Source organism: Orbicella faveolata, unplaced genomic scaffold (genome assembly GCF_042242905.1).
Source record: "Orbicella faveolata isolate gen_17 unplaced genomic scaffold, um_ofav_v1 contig_36, whole genome shotgun sequence".
NCBI classification, from domain to species: domain Eukaryota; kingdom Metazoa; phylum Cnidaria; class Anthozoa; order Scleractinia; family Merulinidae; genus Orbicella; species Orbicella faveolata.
The window spans coordinates 5,055,245-5,076,959 of NW_028301565.1; the positions used below are offsets into that span (position 1 = coordinate 5,055,245).

Here is a 21,715-nt window from a genome sequence, read left to right on the forward strand (position 1 = left end):
AGTTTTCGGGGAACATTTTCCTAAAAGCCTTGTGATACACGATGAGTTTCTTACTGATATTAACGTGTCTCACAACCGCTAGTTTCTACATAAAACCCAGAATTTGGTGATTATTGGACTCCGTTACAAAAAGACAAGTCTAATCACCGATGCATTTTTAGCGACGTTCATCAAAGCGAGACGCGCAGCTGGATTGGGGCATAAGTCATAACTCGCTTCCTCTTTTCCGGTTGAACGACCCAACCTTCACCACTCGTGACGAAGGGTTGAACAGGCCTTAAGTCAGACTTAAACTGACAACGACCCAATTTTGTATCCAGCGCCCTCGCCCCACTTGACCAAAGGCCATGGAAGTTCCCATACATGAAGTATCTGAAAGAAACTACCGCAACGCGTTGCCCCGCTTGTCGAGGATGACGCGGGCTCCATGGACAATACCATGGATAGTAAAGAGACTTTCTACTATCCATGGACAATATTGAGACAAAGCAGCTTCAGTTCACGATGAGCTCGAGAATCGAGGAAATAGGGAGAAGCAATGTACTCGTATCAGTACATACGGGCTCATAGAATCAAGATTAAACCATTTAATTATGCTTCCCTTTACTAAACTAACAAAGTTGATTATCATCTAACCACAGCATCATGTTACTAATTCACGACGTTCGTGCTAATTATTTCCGTGCATCCTTACTGCGCTTGCAAATTCACACGCCACGTCATGCATGAGCGCGCTAAGTAATAAAATGAACAATAATAGGGCATTGCCATTGCTATAGCTTTGCCTGGATTTAACGATCTTGGACGTTCAGTGACCCCTATGTTTCTTTTGATGGATCATTTTCTCTACCGATTTTCTACGTTTAGCGAAAAAATGAAGAAAATCTATCAACTAGAAGTTTGAATTTATTGCAATTTTGTTTTAGCTCTTCGTTTATCTGTGCGACGGTTTCAAATGCCTCTTGAAGGGTTAAGTTTTGTGAAAACGTTGGTAACATTTGGAATTATTTACGCAACAGACCCACTTCTAGTAAATACTGGTGACTAAGATCGTTTGCCTCCGTTGACTCACCTTCGATAATTTTAATTATAAACCCCTGTAGACCATGCTGAATTACGCGCGCCAATTTTTCAAAATTAGGGTAGTTTTCCACACGCTTTATCTCTGAAACGAAGTCGGTGATCCCCAATTTTGTTTTGCATTTCTGACACAAGTAACTCATTATCTAAACGCATTAAAAATTTAAAAAGAATCTATCGACTGGAAAATTTTCGTACGAGCGTCCTTAAAAAAGTTTTAAAAGCAGGCCTAGGAACAGTTAAAAGAAATTTTTATCTGTGGGTATTGCAAACTGCATGTAATGAGGGACAAACAGTGAAGATCAAAGAATTCAGCTCGTACCAGGGAGCAAGCTTCCAGACATCCTAGGAGACCTAGCAAACAATCGGAGCGAGTTGCATTACATTCTACAAACAGTTTTAAACCAACAGCTCTTTATTGCTTCCTAATTAAAATACCCTAGAGTAGATGTTTAGACAGCTTTTAAGAAAACCTTTTTCTAAACTGACTCCTTGTTAAACCACGCCTAAACGCAGTCTGCGTGAATACTGTGGCTAGTCCAAGATGTAATTATGGTACTTTTAGTAACAGTCTATCGTCTTTCTAAGGCATTTTAGTTAGGAAGCTAAAAGGTCCCCATTGCTGCATCCCAAAAGCAAGGTACATCACGATTACACTACGCGACTGAAATGTTGCTTCTTTCTTCCTCAAAGCCATGATGATTCTGCAGAAACGAAACACAATCATACTGTTTTAACAAGACATTGCGATAAAGTAATCATTTTGTCTGCATACCAAACTCAAAGTTTTCTCGAGTAATCGCGGGGTGAAACTCACTTTATTCAAGGTGTTTTTTTCAGGTAGCGTGGCAGCTGTATCAGCTCCTAAGAAATTATTTCGTTTACTAATGAACAACTTGTACGCATGGTTGAGCGCCTGGGCCCAGCTTACCGCATATCATTTTAAAAGCCCCTTCACGTGTGCAAGCAAAATTACGGTCGCATGACTCAAGAGGTCCTTCAGTTGTTACCGTTCGTACCTAGATCTCCCACAACGACCTTAAACGTTCATATGACCTACAAAAGGATCTAAGTATGAGATTGTTGTGATAGACTTAACAGTAAAGACATGACCATCATCGCCAACATCTTCTGTAGCCTGCATGAGGTCGCGACAGTGTAAAGTACTCGTTGGAATCACAAAAGGCTTCATACGGAGCGTGTCCAGAATCTCGGCCATTAGTTTACACCATAATAATTATCCTTATAGTTTTCTCTGTTAAACCCTGTATCGTGAAACGATGGGTTAAGGCCAAGTCTACATTTGAGCCAAGTGCTAACCCATTTGGCCGATGCCTTTCTCCGGTTTTTTTGTAGCGTGAAGAGAACTTCTTTTTACCCCAGGATGGGACGGTAGTCCATCGCAGGGCTACTACACAGTATTTCTTTCCCTGATACCCATCTGGCACTGAGGAATGAAATACTACACCGGGATGGAGAGAGGCACTGACGCACAGTATGCCCGGTCGGGACTCCGACAAACTTTGACTACTCCAGCCGGTGGCCAGCGCACCAGCATTTGGTATGCGCTAGTGCAGTGAAATCGTAGGTATACTAAATAAATTATGTATTGTTGTACGTATGTAATTTTTCTTATCCTACCTTCTTGCACAGTTGCATGTACTTCAACTACGTTGAAGTCAGTTTGGGTGCCTTTGTCCAGATTCGTCATAATGGCCTGTTCGGAGACCTTCGGCAAAGCACTCTCGGCTGTCACCGAAGACAGACCCGTTTCAGTAGAACCACACTTGTAAACACCGCTGTCCACGACAGACTCAACGGAAATGGCAAGATCTCCTGTGATTGGAGGGCGATTGTGAGTGGGTTGACGCATGCGTGGCCATGTTCCTACGCTGGAGATTCTTTGGATTGCTCGCGCGGGCACTGCTTCCTCCTGCTCATCGATAGTCTCCAAGACTACGTGGTCTGTTCCCGCTGGGTCACCAGCTGTGAAAAAAGCCGGTGTATCTACTCCAGGAGGGGACCCCGGGATGACTACCTGAGAAGGGTCATCGCCAAGGACCCAGTCCAGTTTTAAAGTCGCCCTGTTGATTTCTCGTTTCGTTTTAGCTTGGGCCTGAGAGCCTTCCTCGCCATCAACACTGTCCCCGGAGATTGATTTAGACATATTTGGACCAGTTTGGCAAAACCTACAAGCTGTAGAAAGGAGCGTTAAAACCAGAATAACCTGAAGATAAATCAAGCAATCGTACTTCTTTTTCCGGTTTTTGTATCTAATCAGAGAAACGCGCGAGCACAATAGGTTAACAAAGATCGTGAGAAGACATGACAGATACTACAAGTCATTGTTTTGTGAACACAGATGTTCAATTTTTTCAAAAAGAAAACGTTAATTACGTTAACCTTATATTGTAGTCACGTGTTTTGCGTTCTTGCGTTCCCCGAGTGGCTAGCTATAGCAATGCTTCAGCGAAAACGTACAACGCCACGATAACTTCAATGTTATTGGACAATGTTAGACTATGGCGTCATTTAACCATAAAAGGTTTGGAAAACATATAGGGCTAACTAAACGCGCAAAATATCAGACCGTGGTGCACAGTAATATGCCGAGTTGACAGCACTAGAACAGATTCGTAAAATACCCCCGCGTATTTTGTATCAAACCGGTCGATAAGGTGTATATATTTTATACAAGAAGACATGTCATTGCTAATGTCATACTGAGCATGTGTGATTGCAACCAGAAAGTAAAGGACTAAGAGAGTAAAGAACGTTTTGGAACATACGTGACAGCAACTTCTTGATTTCCATGCGAAACTTGGGGCTGCAGAGCAGGTAGCAGATCACGTTAACAACACAAGGAATGCACTCTATCATATCTCCCACGTATCCAAGAAAATAGGAGGGAGTGTACACCTGCAGCGACTGCAGGATTACTAAGATAGAGGCAGGCAAGGTACAGACTGCGAAGACTACAGCAATCAAGACAAAAACCTTGAGGGACTTCTTAATAAACATCAGGACATGTTTGCTGCTGGCTTCGGTCCTGATTCTCCGGTTGATATTGATGTAAGCAATAAAGTAAGCGATCATTTCTACCACAAGTGGGAGAGTGTAAGTGGCCGCTGTCACAGCCAGTCTGTACCCTGGGGCCCACTTGTCAGGATCGCACGCCACGAAGAGAACACCCACGCGGAGGATGACTGAGGTGATCAAGACACTCAGGAAAGCCTGCGGAGATAATACGTTAGAAAGGGTATTATCTGAGATAAGTTACAGACATCTTGCCATCACCTCAACAGCTGCAAATGATCGAAGGATGGGAGCCTGCTAGTTGGGAGGCATCGGTCCTTTTTACTTAAACTGTAAAGCACGAAGGGTGAAAATGTTTCGAAAAAAGAAACAAAAATTGCTTACCACAAAGTGACTATCGTCTTGATATATTTACAATCAAATCAGATTTCTCCCTGGTGATACGTACGCCCACAAAAAAATATAAGGAGAGCAGCAATAATAATTTGTGTCAGAGCCATCGACGCTCAAATGATCAATTAATCATGTTAGTGACTGCAGTTAAACTTTTAGAATAGATTCACAATCAGTCGTACGTTCTTAGAAGAGACGAAAGGAATCCTTCTATCTCCCGAGGTGCTGCATTGCGAAGCATAAAAGTCTGTATATACGAGCCAAGTGGCACATCAGGCCAGAACGTATCCCGATTCCGTAGCATGAAGCGACTAGGAGTGTTTCTATTCCCCCCTGGATGGGATGCTAGTCCATCGCAGGGTTACCCATAGCATTAAATTCGCCGGTACCCATTTATACACCTGGAGGCACTGTGAGAGATAACTGTCTTGCCCAAGAACACAACACAGTGTTCCGGCCAGGGCTCGAACCCGGACCGTTCGATCCGGCGACGAGCGTACTAACCATGAGGCCACCGCGCCTCCCACTTTTTGCGAAGCTTCAAGAAGACCAAAATGTTATGAAGTACTTGCGCAAGCGATGACAGGGAATTTGTCAGAAAGTGACACGCAGCTGCGACCAACTGACCTTTTTCTTGACTCCGGAAATCTTTCTTATGGAATAGCACATCGTCGGAGAGCATACAGACATGGATCTTTCCAAGCTGATCAGCATCAGGGACAGAGAAGAAGCAAACCTGGCCGTACCCTCCATGTACAGCAATGACTTACAGACCGGTCTGCTTATCTGTACCTCCAGGTTCTTTATCACGATAATAGAGCAGGTAAGACACAGATATATCACGTCTGCTGCCGCCATCTGAACTATCAGGTAAGTGCTGAGGTCACGAAAAGACTTGTTTCTCAGAAATACCATGAAGAGGAAGGTGTTGGTGATAATCGTGATTAAAAAGATGAACGCGTAAAATCCTGTTACGATGTGGTCGAACCATCGCTCCTCTTGGCTTGCAGTGGCAATTAAAAATCCCTTCATCTCTAAGAAAAACGGAAAAAAATAAAGTATTGGTGATCCGTGGCAGAAAAATCAGGGGTGTCTTGGGGAGCTGACTTGAAATTTTCCAAAAGAAAGTGACTGATTTCCCGATAGCGAAACATTTTGACGTCGCCCAACACTCTCTGCATTCCAAATACTGCTATTACCTTTATTACGTGGCTAGCTCCGTAAGCGGGGAAGATAAACCGAACATTGAGCTGTGATTGGCTACCTGAGCGGACAAGACGGAGCTATGTTGCCCGCTCGGAATTATATCCGCTGTGTCCCGCAAGAAAATAGCGTTCTCTTTCCATAAGTAATATATTCTTTATTGACCAAGCTTGTTCAGTCAAGATAGGCGGATATTGGTCTCGTTCTTTTTTTGCGTGTTTATGGACCTAGAAGGAGTCGAGGTCCATAAACCCGCAAAAATTGAAACACACTTGGCCGATATCCAGCCATCTTAATTGACCTCAAGCTTGGTCAATAACCTATAATATATAATCAGCTCACATAATTTACCGGAATGAGGAACCACCCCCTGGAAGCAGCATGAAATGGACCTGATCTTCAGAATCGGAATTATTGAGCCGAATGGTCCATACATATATGCAGCCTGAGTCATTTTCTATGACTATGAGCTACAGCTGCTGTAGGCACTTCAGACTAAAATTTCTTCACGTGTCCGTGCAACAGACTTCACCCACTCCGTTGAAGGGTTGTGGCTAAAGCATTTGCGTTCTCAAACCTTTTGGCACTTTTTCTCGATATTACAACATTTTCTTCTCTTTTCTTTTATATTTTTATGAAACATATATCCCAACAGAGATATTTCAGGACCCGAATTCGCAAGCTGTGTCTACTGAGCTGATACCTTGCAATATCAAGTCACTGACCTGAGTTTAGTCGATTTTTTTTTTCTTTTTTGGCAGAATTGGGTACGGTGGAAACCTAATCGTACGTTTTCGTTATACCTTGGTGGCATATCAGCCTTGTTTTGTCTTGCCATGGGTATTTTGGCGAGAGGCAGTCGAAACATCGTCAGCGTCATTATCATCAACATCATCATCATCATCATCATCATCATCAACATCATCGTAATCATTATCATCATTTCATGTTCCTCTACTGGAAAAATGATTATAGCGAAAAATGGCTCGACCAAACTTTTCTGATGTGCTAGCGGTGCGTAGCCCAAAGGTACGATTAGATACAATCAGCGCTGATCAAGTGTCAAGCACCACACACCCGACCACGTTGAATATATATAGAATTTATCGCTCAATTTATTCAAAGTACAATGCAGCTGCATTCGTCACCAATACAAATCCATGTTTACGAGATTTCAAGACAATCCCAGATAAACCCCAACAAGAGATATTGGCAGTTAATGCAAATTCCATAATTTTAATTTTAAAGAATTTTTTTTTTCTCTTATTTTGAATTAAGTACGACAAACGAACAATAGAGACGTAGAGTCGAATGCTCTATTTTGTCTGGAAACACATGGAGTTCGTTCAATCAGGCGTTTTTACAGGTCCACTCAAATGGAAGCGGGAAAGGAAAATCAACCTTGATCCCAGGCTATCTCGTGTCAGCGACAAACACCGCGAGAGCAACACCGCTGCGTTACAAGAAAAAATGGCGGCTGCCGTGGTCTAAATGACGCGACAAGTCCTTCAGACAGAGCAAAAAACTTAAAGAATGGTTCAAAAAAGTGTTCATTTTAATTAAGAAAACAGACGCTTATATTACAATTTTCATTGTGTTTGATTGCCATGTACTCGGTTGCTCGTCATTCGCGTAATTAGTAACTACCGCACACTAAAACACGTAATCAGATTTTTCTCATGATAACATCTTTTCCGTCGAATTTAATCATTTCAACAGAACTTTTTCAAAAGGAAGCGTTATATTCCTCTTGTAAAGTAAATAAACATATTTTATCTTTGTCAAAACTAAACTTATCCCAGAGTAGGACGCTACTCAATCCTATTGTTCAGGAGTCAGTTAAATTGATTTTGTGTCTTTTGGTCGGAGTTCGCACATTATATAACGAAACTGAGCAATTTAGACTATAAGAGCTACAAAAATATACAGGTCCAGTTGACATATTTATTTTGCTATTTCTAGGAATCATTGCGCTGTTTTCTGTTCTGTAAGCCACCATTTCTTCGGACACGAATTTCGAAAAAATCTAATTTATTCGCAACAAAAAAGAGTTAAAAGAAATACTAACAGCATCTTGTTGCAAACTTAACTGATGGCCTGAATTAGAATCCTTTAGGAAAGAAACTTTAGTTAATAACATTCTAAATGAATGGTCGACACTCGACCAAACGAGAGGGAAGAACAGAGAACATTACACAGTAATGAACTTTTAATTTAACGAAAATGTGAAAAGATTAAGAAAGAACAGTATCGTTGAGAACTATTGTTGTTCTCATGAACGTTTCTTTCAATCCAGAAGAGGTAGTCTGATATTTTTTGTTTTGAGTTAACCAATTTTGTCTGTTTGACGTCTCTCTTACGTCGATGAATTTCGGATAAATTTATGTCCGATAAAAAGATACAAAAAGCAACTGTGTTTGGCTAAGCTAATATCCACACGGCTCATAAAATTTGCTTTAAAACGCAGAATTTGGTCCTAGTTTGTCAAAAAAGAATTTCCTGAACAATGAGTTACCTATTTGACTAATGTATCCTGTTAAATTTCAGATGCGATAAATTAAAAAAAATATACACTGTCATTTTAGAAACTAAAATTAGACCGGTAGTTTCCTTTACCTTAGCTTAGCTTTGGTCTCCGTGCGCTTGAAGTAAAGTTAGTGAGGTAATCTTCCAGTTTACTCGTCGGATCATCAAACTTAGCAGAGCAGTAACTGCCTCTATACCCTAACAAAGTGGACGAAAACATCATACTCCTTTCAAGGGTACTTTTAATATTCCAGAGAGCCAATCAGAATTACTTAAGGAAACCTCAAAGTCTCTCACCTGGTTAAGTTAAGAATGGGTGCGGTCTCTTTACTTCATTTACATTGACGTACTCTTCTTTGTGGACGGAAGACAATGTTTTTTATCCACGCGCCGACGTTTGAGTGATATTTCAAATCTCTCTTGAAAGCCATTTGACATAATCATTGAGCAGAAATGAGAAGGAAAAGTAAAAAGTTAAAAGGAACGACAATCAAGGTGTAATGTTTCACGATCAAATGAATAGTGCATGACGCCTTCTCGGGCGCACGCGAAACACGCGACATGGACATCAGATGTGTATTATTCCTCTCTCAAGCTCTATACTTAAGAAATGCCCCATGAGTCCCCTGAACTTTTTCGGTCTACACAAGAGCCTTTCAATAGGCGAGTGGGTAAACCAAGAAAATGCATGTGACAAGTGGGATATTCCGTGTTATACCACGAGAGAGCGCAGCATGACTATTTTATTTATACCATGCCATAGAAAATACAGTGATCAACACAATAAACGCCACACAGGCGCGGCGCATGATGGGAATGTTGGATGTCATACCGACGATTATACAATGGCTTTCCTGTACTCTGATTAGCCTAATTCTCTATGGCATGGCATAACTTCACTGCACTGAAGTTTACCTTTAGTCGACTGAGTTCGTAATATTTTTAAGTGACCCGCCGAATCAGACTCAACTGAGTTTTTTTTCCTCTTGAATCAGGTGTAACGTGTAACAAAGCTAAACTTTGGAATGCGTCTCATTTATCTTGAGTGTCGTAGTACATGAGGTAAGTCATTCATAACGGTTATCTGGGGCGGATACAGGATTTTAGAGAGGGGGTTTCGAGATACGGACCGCCGAAGACTGTCCCCTGTCTGAGGGGGTCCGGGGGCAAATTTTTAAAATTGAGATTCTCGGTAATGAGATTTCCGGCATTGAGGCCAAGTCAGCGTGTCAGGCAACGTTGTAATTCCATTAAGGATTGAATGCACTTACCTACATTTTTAAAAGTTCTATGACGTTAGCTGTTTTAATTTAAGGGGTTCGACCGGACCCCCCCCCCCCCGATTATATGAAGAAGGAAGATTGTGATAAGCATCCATGTGTTAAGTTCAATGCTGTTTCTCGCTAGTATCGTATACGCAGTTTTTGTGCATTTGATCGGGGTGTGGCTTTTCCTAGCACTGACCAGGAATGGGGTTCGTATATACCTTGCACGTAAACTGCAAGATTTACTACTTGCCACTCTTTTCCTATCCACTATCTTGTTAAATAAGACCAACGTAACTGATAAATACCCCCGCCCCCACCAACAAACTTGCAGCATGCACAAAACAATGGTGACTGTATTTCACACTTTTTCAGGTCAAGAAAAAAGCCATACTTCCTGCAGAACACAACCCCTTATCTGTTAAACAAGCGACTCTAACCAGTGACGGAGCTATTGTACGAAAGAGTCTCACTCATTTTAAGACCTCGCGGCACAAAACACTTCAACGCCGTCACATCTTCACTCCGCCTCAATCTCTCTCTCTAACCAACGAAACTAGGCGCACATAAACTAGGCGAGAGTTCCAAGGCAACTTCAGACAGGACAACTAATATCATTTTAAAGTTCTTCTTAAAGACAGTTGTCGTTTCACTTGTCGCTACAACCACAACTCTAAATATAACTAAGCCCTTGGCTTATCCTAATATAAACCTATTTACACTCTCTATTATCATAGGAATTATTTATAACCTTTTTCTTGCCGTTATTACCTGGGCGTTTAATCTTCATGTTAACATCAAAGTACTCTAAGAAAATGATCAGTAACTGATCAAAACGGCTGAAAAAAGCTGGGAAAATCACCATTATACCACTATGCACGAACAATACTTAGTGAACTTTCAACTTTCTTAGTTTTTGCTTGTACCAAAGAAACAAGAAAACCACTGCTGACGTCTCAAATGGCTTTTCGCGGGAAAGAAAGCGCGTTCCTCGCCCGCAAGCACATCTGAAATACGAGACAGACAGCCGGAAATTCGTCTGCGTTCGCAGCCTATTTGTTTGCCAGATTTATCGGACATACATGCACTTGTAACAAGCATTCGTCAAGATAAAAATCGGCTTGGATTGAAAGTAGCCTCTAGAGGAATGTATAGAAATATGAAATCTCAAAGAGGCGCTTTCAAGCACTGATTAACCCTTCGCACTACATTTTAACTCTTTTCCCAGGTATCTCGACTGTGAGTTTTTTTCTGAAACCGACGTTAGTGGAAATTACTTGACATCAATTAAATATAAAAACGCTGTGTTTTGCGCGCGATAAAGAAAACAAACTAGTAAGTCAATAATATTTTTTGCGCTGCCACAGAACAGGGCCGATTTACTGCCTCGTAAACCGTTTATTGTATGGCCGTCTGCCAAACCGTAGCGTTCAGTTATGAAAAAAGAACCTGTAAAGTAGTAAACGTAAAGGCTTCCTAATGGCATAGGTTGAAGAAATGTTTTCAAACCAAAGGTAACATGAACAAAACATTAACATCTTCGATAACATATGGACAAAATAAATCTATCTTTCTTAACTCAACATTTGTAAAAATTAAAATAACTGGAGGCTATCGGAAGTTGACAATGTCGTTGCCGTCAGCGCTAATGGGTTGTTCAAGGTTCTACGTATTGGCGGGTGAACACTCTGGAGAAGGCGTATCCAGAGACCTTGCCGTGAAAACCACTATCTTGCTGCTTTCCAACAACGCACCCCTGTCACAAAAGCTGTTTTCTCGAAGGTTGGAGTAGACAGATTTTTTGGGACGCGGGTGACCTTTGTAATATGAATCATCTGTCTGTGAGGGCGTATTCCTTGTCATATTCACCTCGGTGTTGGTTCCCTGATGTTTTACTGGCGTTAAGTACCTGGCCATTTTCCTAGTCGAAGTCTTAATGACGTGCTCGAACGCTTGACCGTTGAAGCTCTGGAACGCTTCCAGTCGAGCTTTCTGCAGGCGTGTCAGGGGCTTGGAATCTACAGGCGTTATACTGGATCGGGCGGAAGCCTCGGGAGGACTCTGTTCTGGAATAGGGGCCATTCCACTCAAGCTGCGCACGTGCTTTTCTCGTGCGTACACGTGATCTTCACATGTTTCGACAGGAGGGGTTTCATTGGCTGCATTCTGCATTGAAGCATCTGCGATTTCATTTACTTCGTTTGAATCGCAGGCTTCTGTTTGCATTTCACTGTCTCTGGACCCACTAATCTGAGTAGATTCATCAACTACCTGGAGACCTGTTTGGGAAGAAAATTCTGCAGTGTGTTCATTCAGGGTTATCTCGACATCAATACCACTTTCTTGTTGGCAAGTACTATGTCTATCACATGTTACCATGCCAACTGGCTTCAGCAAATCTTCAAGGATTTCCGGTTTCTCAACTGATTGACAGGTGTCGTCAACTGTCACTGCCACGCCCTCAGATGCGGGTGGACTATCCTTGGACTTCCAAACATTTTCCAGACTCTGTCCTCCGAAACTCTTCAGAGCCTCTAACTGCGAAGCTTGAACCTTTGTTAGTCGACTTCCTTTGGTAGAGCTTTTTCGCCGCATTATGGCTGAACTTCTTCTTCTTGAGGCTGACCTTCTGTTTTGTTTGCCCTTACTGGTGGATTTTCTCTTTTCTTTCACACTTTTTTCAATGGATCTCCTTCCGAAACTTTTCTTTGTGTCCTTTTTGATAGTCTCAACGTTCTTGATTCCTGAAAGGTTGACTTCAACTCCAAGTCTTCCTCGTCTCTTGCCATTTTGTTGTTGCTCTTGTACCCTTCCTTCTATAAGCGCGCTAAGAGGAGCATTTCCAAAAGCCTGCTGCGCTTCAAGTTTACATCTCTCTAGTCTAGTAAGTCTCTTTTTTGCATTTTGTGTTTCAGGTTGTGTTTCTGATTTCTTCTCTATGACACTAGCTTTTCGCTTCTGGCCAAGGGAAATATTCTTAAATGCTTCATTAGCTTCCTGTCTGGCTTTTTCCATTCTACGGAGAAAAATAGAAGGATTATTGATTGGCTATTATAAGCCCAATCAAATGCAATTAACAAATTTGCAGACTCTGCATTTCACAAGTCACATTTTATTTTCACCTTGAAGTTCATAAGATCTGGGAGTATATTGGCTTAAAACTGTCGTCAGTGCATTGTGGGTAAAGGGTTAAGTGGCCAATCAGGATAGTACTTAGTTCCTACATTCACTTCACTGGTACCCATTTTTAGAAAATAGCCCAAAGCAAACACGTGCACTGATTGGTTCAAAAGCATGTTTCAGATTCTATAACTTGATAGAAACACGGAACTAGCACTAGCTGTTGACATAATGATGGCCCAAGAAAAGAGAATTTACATTTTGACAATCAAAGTAAGCAAGTTGTTTCCTTTTTTTCTGTTGTAGTATTTTATAAAAGAAATAGAAAACATGTTTTCTGTGTTTCTGTTGAGTTATAGAAACACTTGTGAAAGTTTGGGAGAACCCAAAAAAGTGCATGGGAACATGAGCCAAAGCTGTGGAAACAATCAAATGTCAGCTCGTGTTCCCACAATATTTCCCATTCTTCCAAACTTTCACTTGCATTTCTATACTTGTTGATAGAAACATGGTACATTCTTTCTATTTCTGAAACACAGTGAGACTCAAAAGCATTCTGGTTCCCAGAGCCAGGTGTCCTTCATAGCCAGCAGGGCCAAGGTGGCTGTGAAGACACATGATTTGATTGAGTAGCCTCTTGAAGTAAGATTTTCACTAACTCAACACCATTGACTTGCTGCAAATATCTGGCTGATCTCAAACTAAGTCATATGATCATAAAACCAACAAACCTTCAGGAGTTTAAAACTGGCTTACAGGGAGAATTTTCAGTGAAGTCCTCTAAAACGAAACTTATGTAAAATTGCCCTCCCAACAAGGATGTTATTACAATTTTAAATTCCCTTCGATAAAGTCTGTTAAAATCTGTTGGTGCTGCAATCAAATGAGTCGAGATGGAGATCACTTTTTTGGGAAGGAAACCAGCATTGAATTTAGCAAAAATCTTGGTCCAAAAATTGGGCGAATTAAATCATGTGCCTACAGAACCAGTGTTTTCCCATGTACAGCCTCAGGCCCCATGAGCTAAGATGGATTGGTGGCTTTGGGGACAAGGATCGACAAAAGGACAACTGTGACCCCATGCAGACAAAACTAGCAATCAGTCACTTGAGTCTGGCACACTGTCTAACCGTTGTACGTCATCTGCCTCCCTAGTAAACGAAGAAAGTCATGTCCAATAACCTGGGGTTAGTGGATTCTCCAGTTGGGCTACTGATTCTGTCTGTAAAGTGAAATTTCTTGGGAAACTTTTTGAGGAAATTTAAAGAAAAGAAGCACCAGAGGCAAGCAGATTGTAACATGAGTGCTATGGCCAAAGGCCAATTCCGCCATGAGATATGCCTGCAGGGAATAATGGTAGTTGTATTCATCAAAACAAATATCTGGTCCAAGATGATGAATACAACTAATGTGATTCTCTGCAGGGACATCTCATTGAGAGAACTGGGACTTGATATGTATACTACATGTTAATTTTCATAATTTGATGTAAACTATTGAAGCCATGTATAAACATGATCATTAGCTGTTTTGCTATTCATAACAAAGAATGTTAGAATCAAACTTACAATAACACTGTATAATCTCAGGTATTAATGACAGAGATCATTGGTTATTTGCATATTAAGGTCATTCCACTAAAATAGAACCTGCACTGAGATTTTTGTGAAACTTTGCCTATTGATTGTTTATATTATAGGAACTTAAATTTTGAAATAAAAATGAGGGGTCCCCATGTTCGCTTAGGAGCAACAGCACGCTGTTTATACCCATATAAATCCTTATAATAGCACCATGATTGTAGTCATGATTGCTTGCTAAATTCACATTTCCAACAATTGCTTTTTGTTCTACACTGAGAATTGGTCCATACTTATTTTACGCAGAGAAATTTATTACTCAATTCAAAACAACAGAAAAAAATGATAGGTCACCATACTCATTTGCGAGAAAATGACGATTTATCTCTATGGCAAGGTCCAGCTGTAAAGAAAAAGCCGCCATTTTTTAATGCGCGCACGCTAATCACGCGTGAAATTATGCGCAGTAGGGATGCGCAATGCAATACTGGGGAATAACCTTAAATGGCTTGACTTTAATCTGAAATCAATCGCATTCTTGAGCAATAATTTGTTCTATGTTACTGATCCAAGGTGCACAAATATCAATAATAGGGATTGCCCTTTGGGCAAATTCTAACTATAATGCACTAGGCTGAAAGTCATTCTCCCCTGCCCCCCAAAATTTCACCTTCTACCAGACTTCTGTAGTCTAAATTTCTGCAAAAATTTTCCAAAGAAAGTTTACATGCCCATTGAAGGACAGAATCCACTAACCCAACTGTAAAATCCACTAGCCCAAGCTATCAGACACAGTTTTCCTTGCAACCAGGGCTTGAAAAAAGTGCTGTCTGGTCACCCAGGGCAAGTAGATTTTCCTTTCTAGCAAGTAACTTTTCATTCTCACTTGCCTGCTCGGCAAGGGCCCAGGCAAGTCATCTGCCAACTAAATAAAAGAATGTAAACTAAGACTTGCCCAGGGCAAGCTGGAATATAAGTTTCTTACAAGCCTTGCACCCTATGATCAAAGCTCTCTTACCGAGTTGGTCTCCTGATTGACTCTTTTCTTGAGGATGCACTTTTAGCTGCAGTCACTTTCAGTTTTGACTTAAAACAGTCTCTCTTCACAACCAATGAATTAAATGGGCAGTTTCCAAAGGCAGAAAGTGCCTCACGTCTTGCTTGCTCCACCTGTTTTCCATTGAAAGAGAAAAAAAAAGTCTATTACGATATTGTTATTATTATATTGTCACAGATGCATTCCTGTGTGGGGCTGTATGGTTTTGACGTGAGACAGTTCAGAAAAGGCCATCCAGCCTCACACAAGTCTGCAATAAATGAATAATTCATTTGGTGAGTACAATCCACAACATTGTTTACCAATATTTTTTCTACAACTTCCCAACAAAGTCAAGCTTATTATGGATGGTAATTATGATAGAGTACTTTCTGACAGAGTTTAAATTGGCAGGGCAAAAACATTTATAGCTGTTCAGTCTTGGTCATTTTGCAGGGACGTCCTTTAGCTTGGTCTGTATGCCATGACCTTACTGCCAGCCAAAATTATATTTTCTAGTCTGGCCCCTCCACACAGTTGTGATTTAAGGCATGATATTGCATCTTCAAATGAACGAAGATCAGCAAACATGCAGATATATGTTTCTTTATGAGTATTTTATTGATAGACTGGTAGTATTTTCAGTCACTAAATAATACCTTTGTGAGTCTTTTCTCTGATGATGTGTTAATGGGAGGTACATTTTCCCGTAGCACTGGATTTTTCCCTGCAATACAGTATAACATTAAAATGTTTTGTTTCTGGTGATGTAAATTGAAGGACTAGAGGCAAAGGGTGTACCGTGTTAACAGCTTTTCAACAAGCCTTATTGAGCCAACATTTTGGTTTGCTGTTGTTGAGCAAAATGCTTTAACTGTTTGATACAGCAATGTTGGAAGATGGAAGATATTCGTAAAATGTGTTGCAAAGCTAAGAATCGTTGTACTGGCAGTATAAAGTCTTAATCAGACATTTTTCGGCAATTTTAACATATTTAACTTAACGTCTTACGTTTAAGCTTATTTACACTAATTGTACTGTAATGAACTAAGCTTACATGTACTGTAATGCCAAATGATGGTTATGCAGGATTTAGCTCCGTTTCAGACGAACTCAAAAAGCCTTATCATTCCCATCGATTTTAAGCATTTTTGTAACCAGTCCGTTTTATCGGTGTTCTGAAAATCCAATTAATAGTAAGATTGCGTTCCTAAAACAAGATGAGAAAATGTTTTGTTTTGCTCGAAAAACCACACAAACAATCCGGGGAGCGCAAGCTGAGCTGAGGTAGGTTTTCGTCCGCGATTGCTACTTTTGCGCTGTACTAATCACGTACACACGACTCACCTCCATCCAGACTGACAATTACATCAGATGCCATGATAGTGCAACACAATAGTTTAGATTTGGGAGAGCAATAAGACAATTATGTTTAGCGATTTTCGCTCGATCCGTTACTTTGAAATTTTCCCTCCAAAATAAACACGAAATGCACCTGCGCAGAAACAATTACCGCATTGTATTAGATCGTGGGCTCGTAAATTTCGCTGGAAATACTGCAAGTGTCATTACAAAGATGAAGCCAGCCGAAAACTCACTGAGTTTCTTCACCAAAAATCACTCAAAACACGATTCTCAATGGAGAATGACAGGGGCAAATGTTTCAGTAGTTTGCGTAGCGTGTTTGGTAGAGCTTTTGGAAAATGCTGATGTTCTCCACCTTCGAAAACGCAAGGCCCTTCGTGAGGTTGTCTTTCTTCTCTCAAACAGCCAAGTTCTCTTGGAACTTCTTTCCCAAAATGCGAGAATCACCTCCCACCTCTGCAGTGTAATAATGGATCTGTTGACCTCAGAGAACGAACTTCTGATGAACACGGCAATCGAAGCTCTTGACATCGTAACGGTCAAACTACGATCAGAAAGCCTGGTTGCAGAAATTGTGGAAAAGTTGGAGAACCAAATAATCAAATTGAATAACTTGAAGAAATCCTATCCTTTTGTTGTGGCCTTGGGGAGATTTCTAAAATCAATTCCGGCTTTATCTCAAGTAATCGCTAAAGATTCGTCCAGTTTGATGGAATATTTGCTTTCCAACCTTCTGTTTCCGGAAGATAATGTCAAAGCAGCTTTTCTTTTCGTCCTCGTGCAGATTTGCTCGAACGAGGAGGCGTTGAACGGGTTGAGTTTGCAGATCAAAGAGAAGATATGTAAGCAAACATGCGCCGTTATCAACTGCTCAATCGGCATGGATGTTCAAATAAACGCCCTTAAAGTTTTGAAGCTGTTTGCCAGACAATCAGACGTGCTGAAGTCTGTTTTGAAGCCCTCAAACACGGGCAACTGCGCAATGGTGGAAAGCTTGAAGAAATTGCTGCTGTCACCAAACGAAGCAATCCAGATCGGAACTATACAATGTATCACTCAGATATTAAGAAATGACCCAGTGGAGAATGATTACACTAGAGTCTTCCTGACTTGCGGAATTGGAGAGATGTTACTTGAAGACTTGGAATGCTCCAGTGACATAATTCTGGGGTCAGTGTTCTGTTGTTTAGATCATATGGTTAGAACTCAAATCTTTTACTCCGAAGGCTACTCCGTGTACGGTATAGAGTCAGTAATCGTTGGTGTATCGAAAGCCATCAAGCTCAAGAACCACGAAATAATCAGGCAAGCCACTCATGTGTTAGCACTGATTTTATCAAAGCAACCCTCTAACGTCCAGCTCTTTCCAAATGATGAGCTCTGGAAGAAGTGTGCTGGCGTGCTGTTCGAGTGTCTGCAGTCTGCAGACCACAGGGTGCTGACTCAGGCAGCGAATGCAGTGGAACACTTTCTGAACATCGACTTCTTTCCCCCATCAATGGAGTTTGAAGCTGTTATTTCTCTTGTGTCAAGCATTACATCACATTTACAGAAGTTCACCAAGCCAATGATACATTTTAGAAATATTCCCAAAGGTAAGCTATACGCACCACATGCAACCTTGAAGATTGTCATGCCAACACACTATCTTTAATTTTAACCATAAAAGTTTCAGAAGAATGGCAGTGGGGTGACAGAACAAATACATTCCCATTGACCAACTTTTCGACCTTTTTGCATTTTTGATTTATTTTTAGTTTCCCATATTCCTTTCCCAGCAATCTAATCTTGGCATTTTTCTTCCTTTAATATTATGAACTTAACTGAATTTCTTACATAACTATTAAGTCTTGTTAGAATTACTACACCCATCCCGTTACGAATGTTAACTGCCAGCGTGTAGCCTGGGTCACTGAGAGTATTTTGCATAGGTGGGAGTTATCTGACTTACTTCAGTTTTGCAATATAAACGGCAATACGGGGCATGCATGTAGTTAAATGAGACAGGAGAACTAGTGGGATAGAGCGGAAAGAAGGATGCTTTAATGTTCAAAACTACTTTTCACAATTATAAATTCTTTTAACTATTTAGGGGCACTCGAGACATTTCTGTGCACTCTATTAGAGGTACTCAAGAAGAGTTTCCAGTTTGTTCAAGATTACCAAGATCGCAAACCATCCTATACAGCCCTGCTAATACAGAATGAAGCATCAATTTCAAAAGAGAAAGAAGTGCTAGGCCAGTTTGTGGAGTCGTTGTGGAAAGTCATTGATCAAACATGCGTTCCAGCCTTAGTGGTGAACTGTGAGGCTATTGAGAACCAAACTGTGTTTAAGAACGTTTTTGAGATCCTACATCTCTCCGTGTCTTCGCTGAGTATCTGCAGGAAGGTTTTTGCCCAAAAGCTTGCCTCAGGGTCGTTTGTTCGACTGTCGCTTGAGATCAAAGAAAAATTCCATAGAAGAGCAGAGAGCAGTGAGCTTGGAGATGCAATAGCAACATTCTTGACAGAACTTTGTCTTACACTCAGTGATGCCTCTGACAGCATTCAGCTTGGAAAATTGTTGAAGACAACTGACATTGGTGGTATTTATTCCTCAACAACGTGCTTGAACTTGCTGACCCAAAGTGCAGTAAGGCAAGGTACTAATGAGATCATCGACGACTCACTCTTCAGCACACAATGCGCTTGTATTGAGCTGATGTATGTGTCGTTTGCTCACGGTGACGAGATAGTTCCTGTTGAGCACCTTATGACAAGTCTACACAAGTATCTTGTCTTGCATCAAGATCTCAGAATCGTGCCTCGCGTCTCACTGAAACATTTGTTGTTTCTCTGGACGGGATGTTACAGAAGGCTAAGGACATTACCACTGCAATCTACCGTCGTCGAAAACATGAAAGCTTCCCAAGAGATTCTAGAGCAAAGTTTGGTGAAGTTCAAAGTAGATGAGTTTGAATCCATTTACATTCATGACCCTCTCTTCGTTTCCTGGATATTTTCTCGTGAATCTCTGGCACAAGCCTTTGGACGACAGGCTTTGATCAGCTTTCTAGGAACAGACACAGCACAGGACTCTCCCATTAACGCAGAACTCTACAATCTTCTAGCAACTAACTTACAAAGCTTTCGCACGTTTGTCTCGCTCGTTGAATGTAACGAGGAAGCTATCGCCAATCGTGTAGTGACCATCCTGGAAAGATTGATCGGCCAAGATTCAGACGCTTCAACAAAGCTAAGCATGTCCAATCAAAGGTCACTGGCAACTCATATAACAAGTATTTTTCACAAGCTTTTCCTGAGCCACAAGGCTAATCCTCTTCAGGAGCACTCAATTACTGCCATGCTGAATGTGATGGTGGCTGTCCAAATGAAGAACCTGGCATTTGACATCAAGCTTTTGTACCATGTCATTAACTTGTTGACATCAACCAAATGTTGTCAAACATTCTCAGTCGTCGCCTTCAATTACCTGAACGTGTCGTTAGCTTGGGACACACACAGAGAAAACCAGAGGGTTGCTGCAGTGCTTCTTTCCAACAAAGGGTTCTGTAGCTTTGTCCAAGAGATTCTGAATGCCAGCCCAGCCAAAGATGATGGAGAGCGGAGGGATTCCCTGGAGGATATCAATTTACTAGCGAGTATCTTGATTCTCATCTCGTCCCTTGCAAACTCCCAGATGCTGGCTCAGAAAGACGACCAAGATGCATTCAGAATTGACAAGAACTGCATGATGAAACTCGCCAATAAACGGCAAAACATTTTGGGACTTTCAAGTCTTGTTTTCTGGGATTCCTTCTTTAGAACAACAGGTGAATCAGAAAACCCTGTCGTGGTGTTGTCAGTTAGGACCCAGGAGAAGTATCAGCCCCTTGAGAAGCTATCCGATGTGGATCTCCACGTATTGCTTGTTTACCTGCAGAACTCCTTAATCCATGACAGTGAGACTGTAAGGCAATGTGCAGTGAAGTGCTTGGACAGCTTCCTAACCTACGTTCCAAACGCCAGCTACTTCGCAACTAATCCATGGAACAAAATCGTTCTGGAATCACAGTTATGTGAGCTCAATGTTAACGTTGTAACCCCGAGCTTGGTTCTGTTTTGTTTGCTCATTCTGCAACATGCAGAGGCTGATGAACACCAACTGTCTAGCGTCCTTCAAAATGCAGTGAAGTCCATTCTTGAGAAAATTCCGAGCATTCCGTGTTCAGAGCGAGAACTGTCGTGGCAGTGTATTAATCTCTTGGTTCAAGTGTTAAGCTCGAAAGAGTTCATGCCATCCAACCAAAAGGGTGCTGTTGCCACTTGGCTAAGAACGTTTAAGGAGTCACTGAAAACAAATTTCGAGGAGAGCGCCTCAACCAACGAATCAAAGCAGGATGACCTGATCAAAGATATGACGTTCTTCAAATTAGATGCAGTGATTTTTGCAAAGAGCATGCTTAAACCACAAAATACCAAGGGTTCTGAGCTCTTGGAAAAAGCATTGCTACTTCTTGATGATAAGAGCGACGAAGATGCGGAAACTGGAAATCAGTCCATTGTATTGTAGTCTCCAGCAATGACCGATAGAAAATGTCAAAGGGTTGGGGGTACCAGGCACAATACCTTAACTACACCTTGTTCTACCGGGAGAAAAATTGATTGGAACTGAAAGCAAACCAAGCTTGAAAATTGAAGGCGAGTTTAATCACTAAACAGAGTTAACGCACTCATACTAGTCAAGAAAAGATGCTTTTATTAACTAATCAAGGCAAAGACTCCTGCTAAGATGACTCACAATCATCTCCAGGAAAACCATTTCAAAACTTTTGCTCAGTTAAAAAAAAATGGGGAAGGTAGTTCAGGGCCAATTTAGTTTTTGGAAAATTAATGGTGGCTCTGAATTCCCTAGTAACACAAATTTGAACTTTGAAAAGTGGAATCTTGACATACTGATTACAATAAATTTCATGACAAAATGGGGGTCACCGACCTTGTCCTTCAGTTGAAAGCACTTAAGACTAAACTTAAGGGTGTTTTAAAAGGTCATACCACTGCCATGATATTGTCATGGTATTGCTATGGTATTGTCAGTGCCATTCTGTCAAGGCCAGCAAGAATTGTTAC

The 21,715-nt window shown here is 41.2% G+C and overlaps 2 protein-coding genes across 2 annotated transcripts; one reads left to right on the forward strand and one right to left on the reverse strand.

The window, feature by feature from the left end:
- Positions 1-9,839: 9,839 nt before the first annotated feature.
- Positions 9,840-16,715, reverse strand: LOC110067176 (uncharacterized). The gene is made up of 4 exons (XM_020774472.2): positions 16,587-16,715; positions 15,899-15,966; positions 15,222-15,373; positions 9,840-12,519 (listed from the first exon to the last, which is right to left on the reverse strand). Exons 1-4 carry the CDS (start codon positions 16,618-16,620, stop codon positions 11,169-11,171), a joined length of 1,605 nt encoding a protein of 534 aa, XP_020630131.2. The 5' UTR covers positions 16,621-16,715; the 3' UTR covers positions 9,840-11,168.
- Positions 16,697-21,569, forward strand: LOC110067175 (meiosis inhibitor protein 1-like). Its single transcript, XM_020774470.2, has 2 exons — positions 16,697-18,199; positions 18,697-21,569. The coding sequence occupies exons 1-2, from the start codon at positions 16,729-16,731 to the stop codon at positions 21,156-21,158; spliced, it is 3,933 nt and encodes a 1,310-aa protein (XP_020630129.1). The 5' UTR covers positions 16,697-16,728; the 3' UTR covers positions 21,159-21,569.
- The last annotated feature ends 146 nt before the right edge of the window (positions 21,570-21,715 follow it).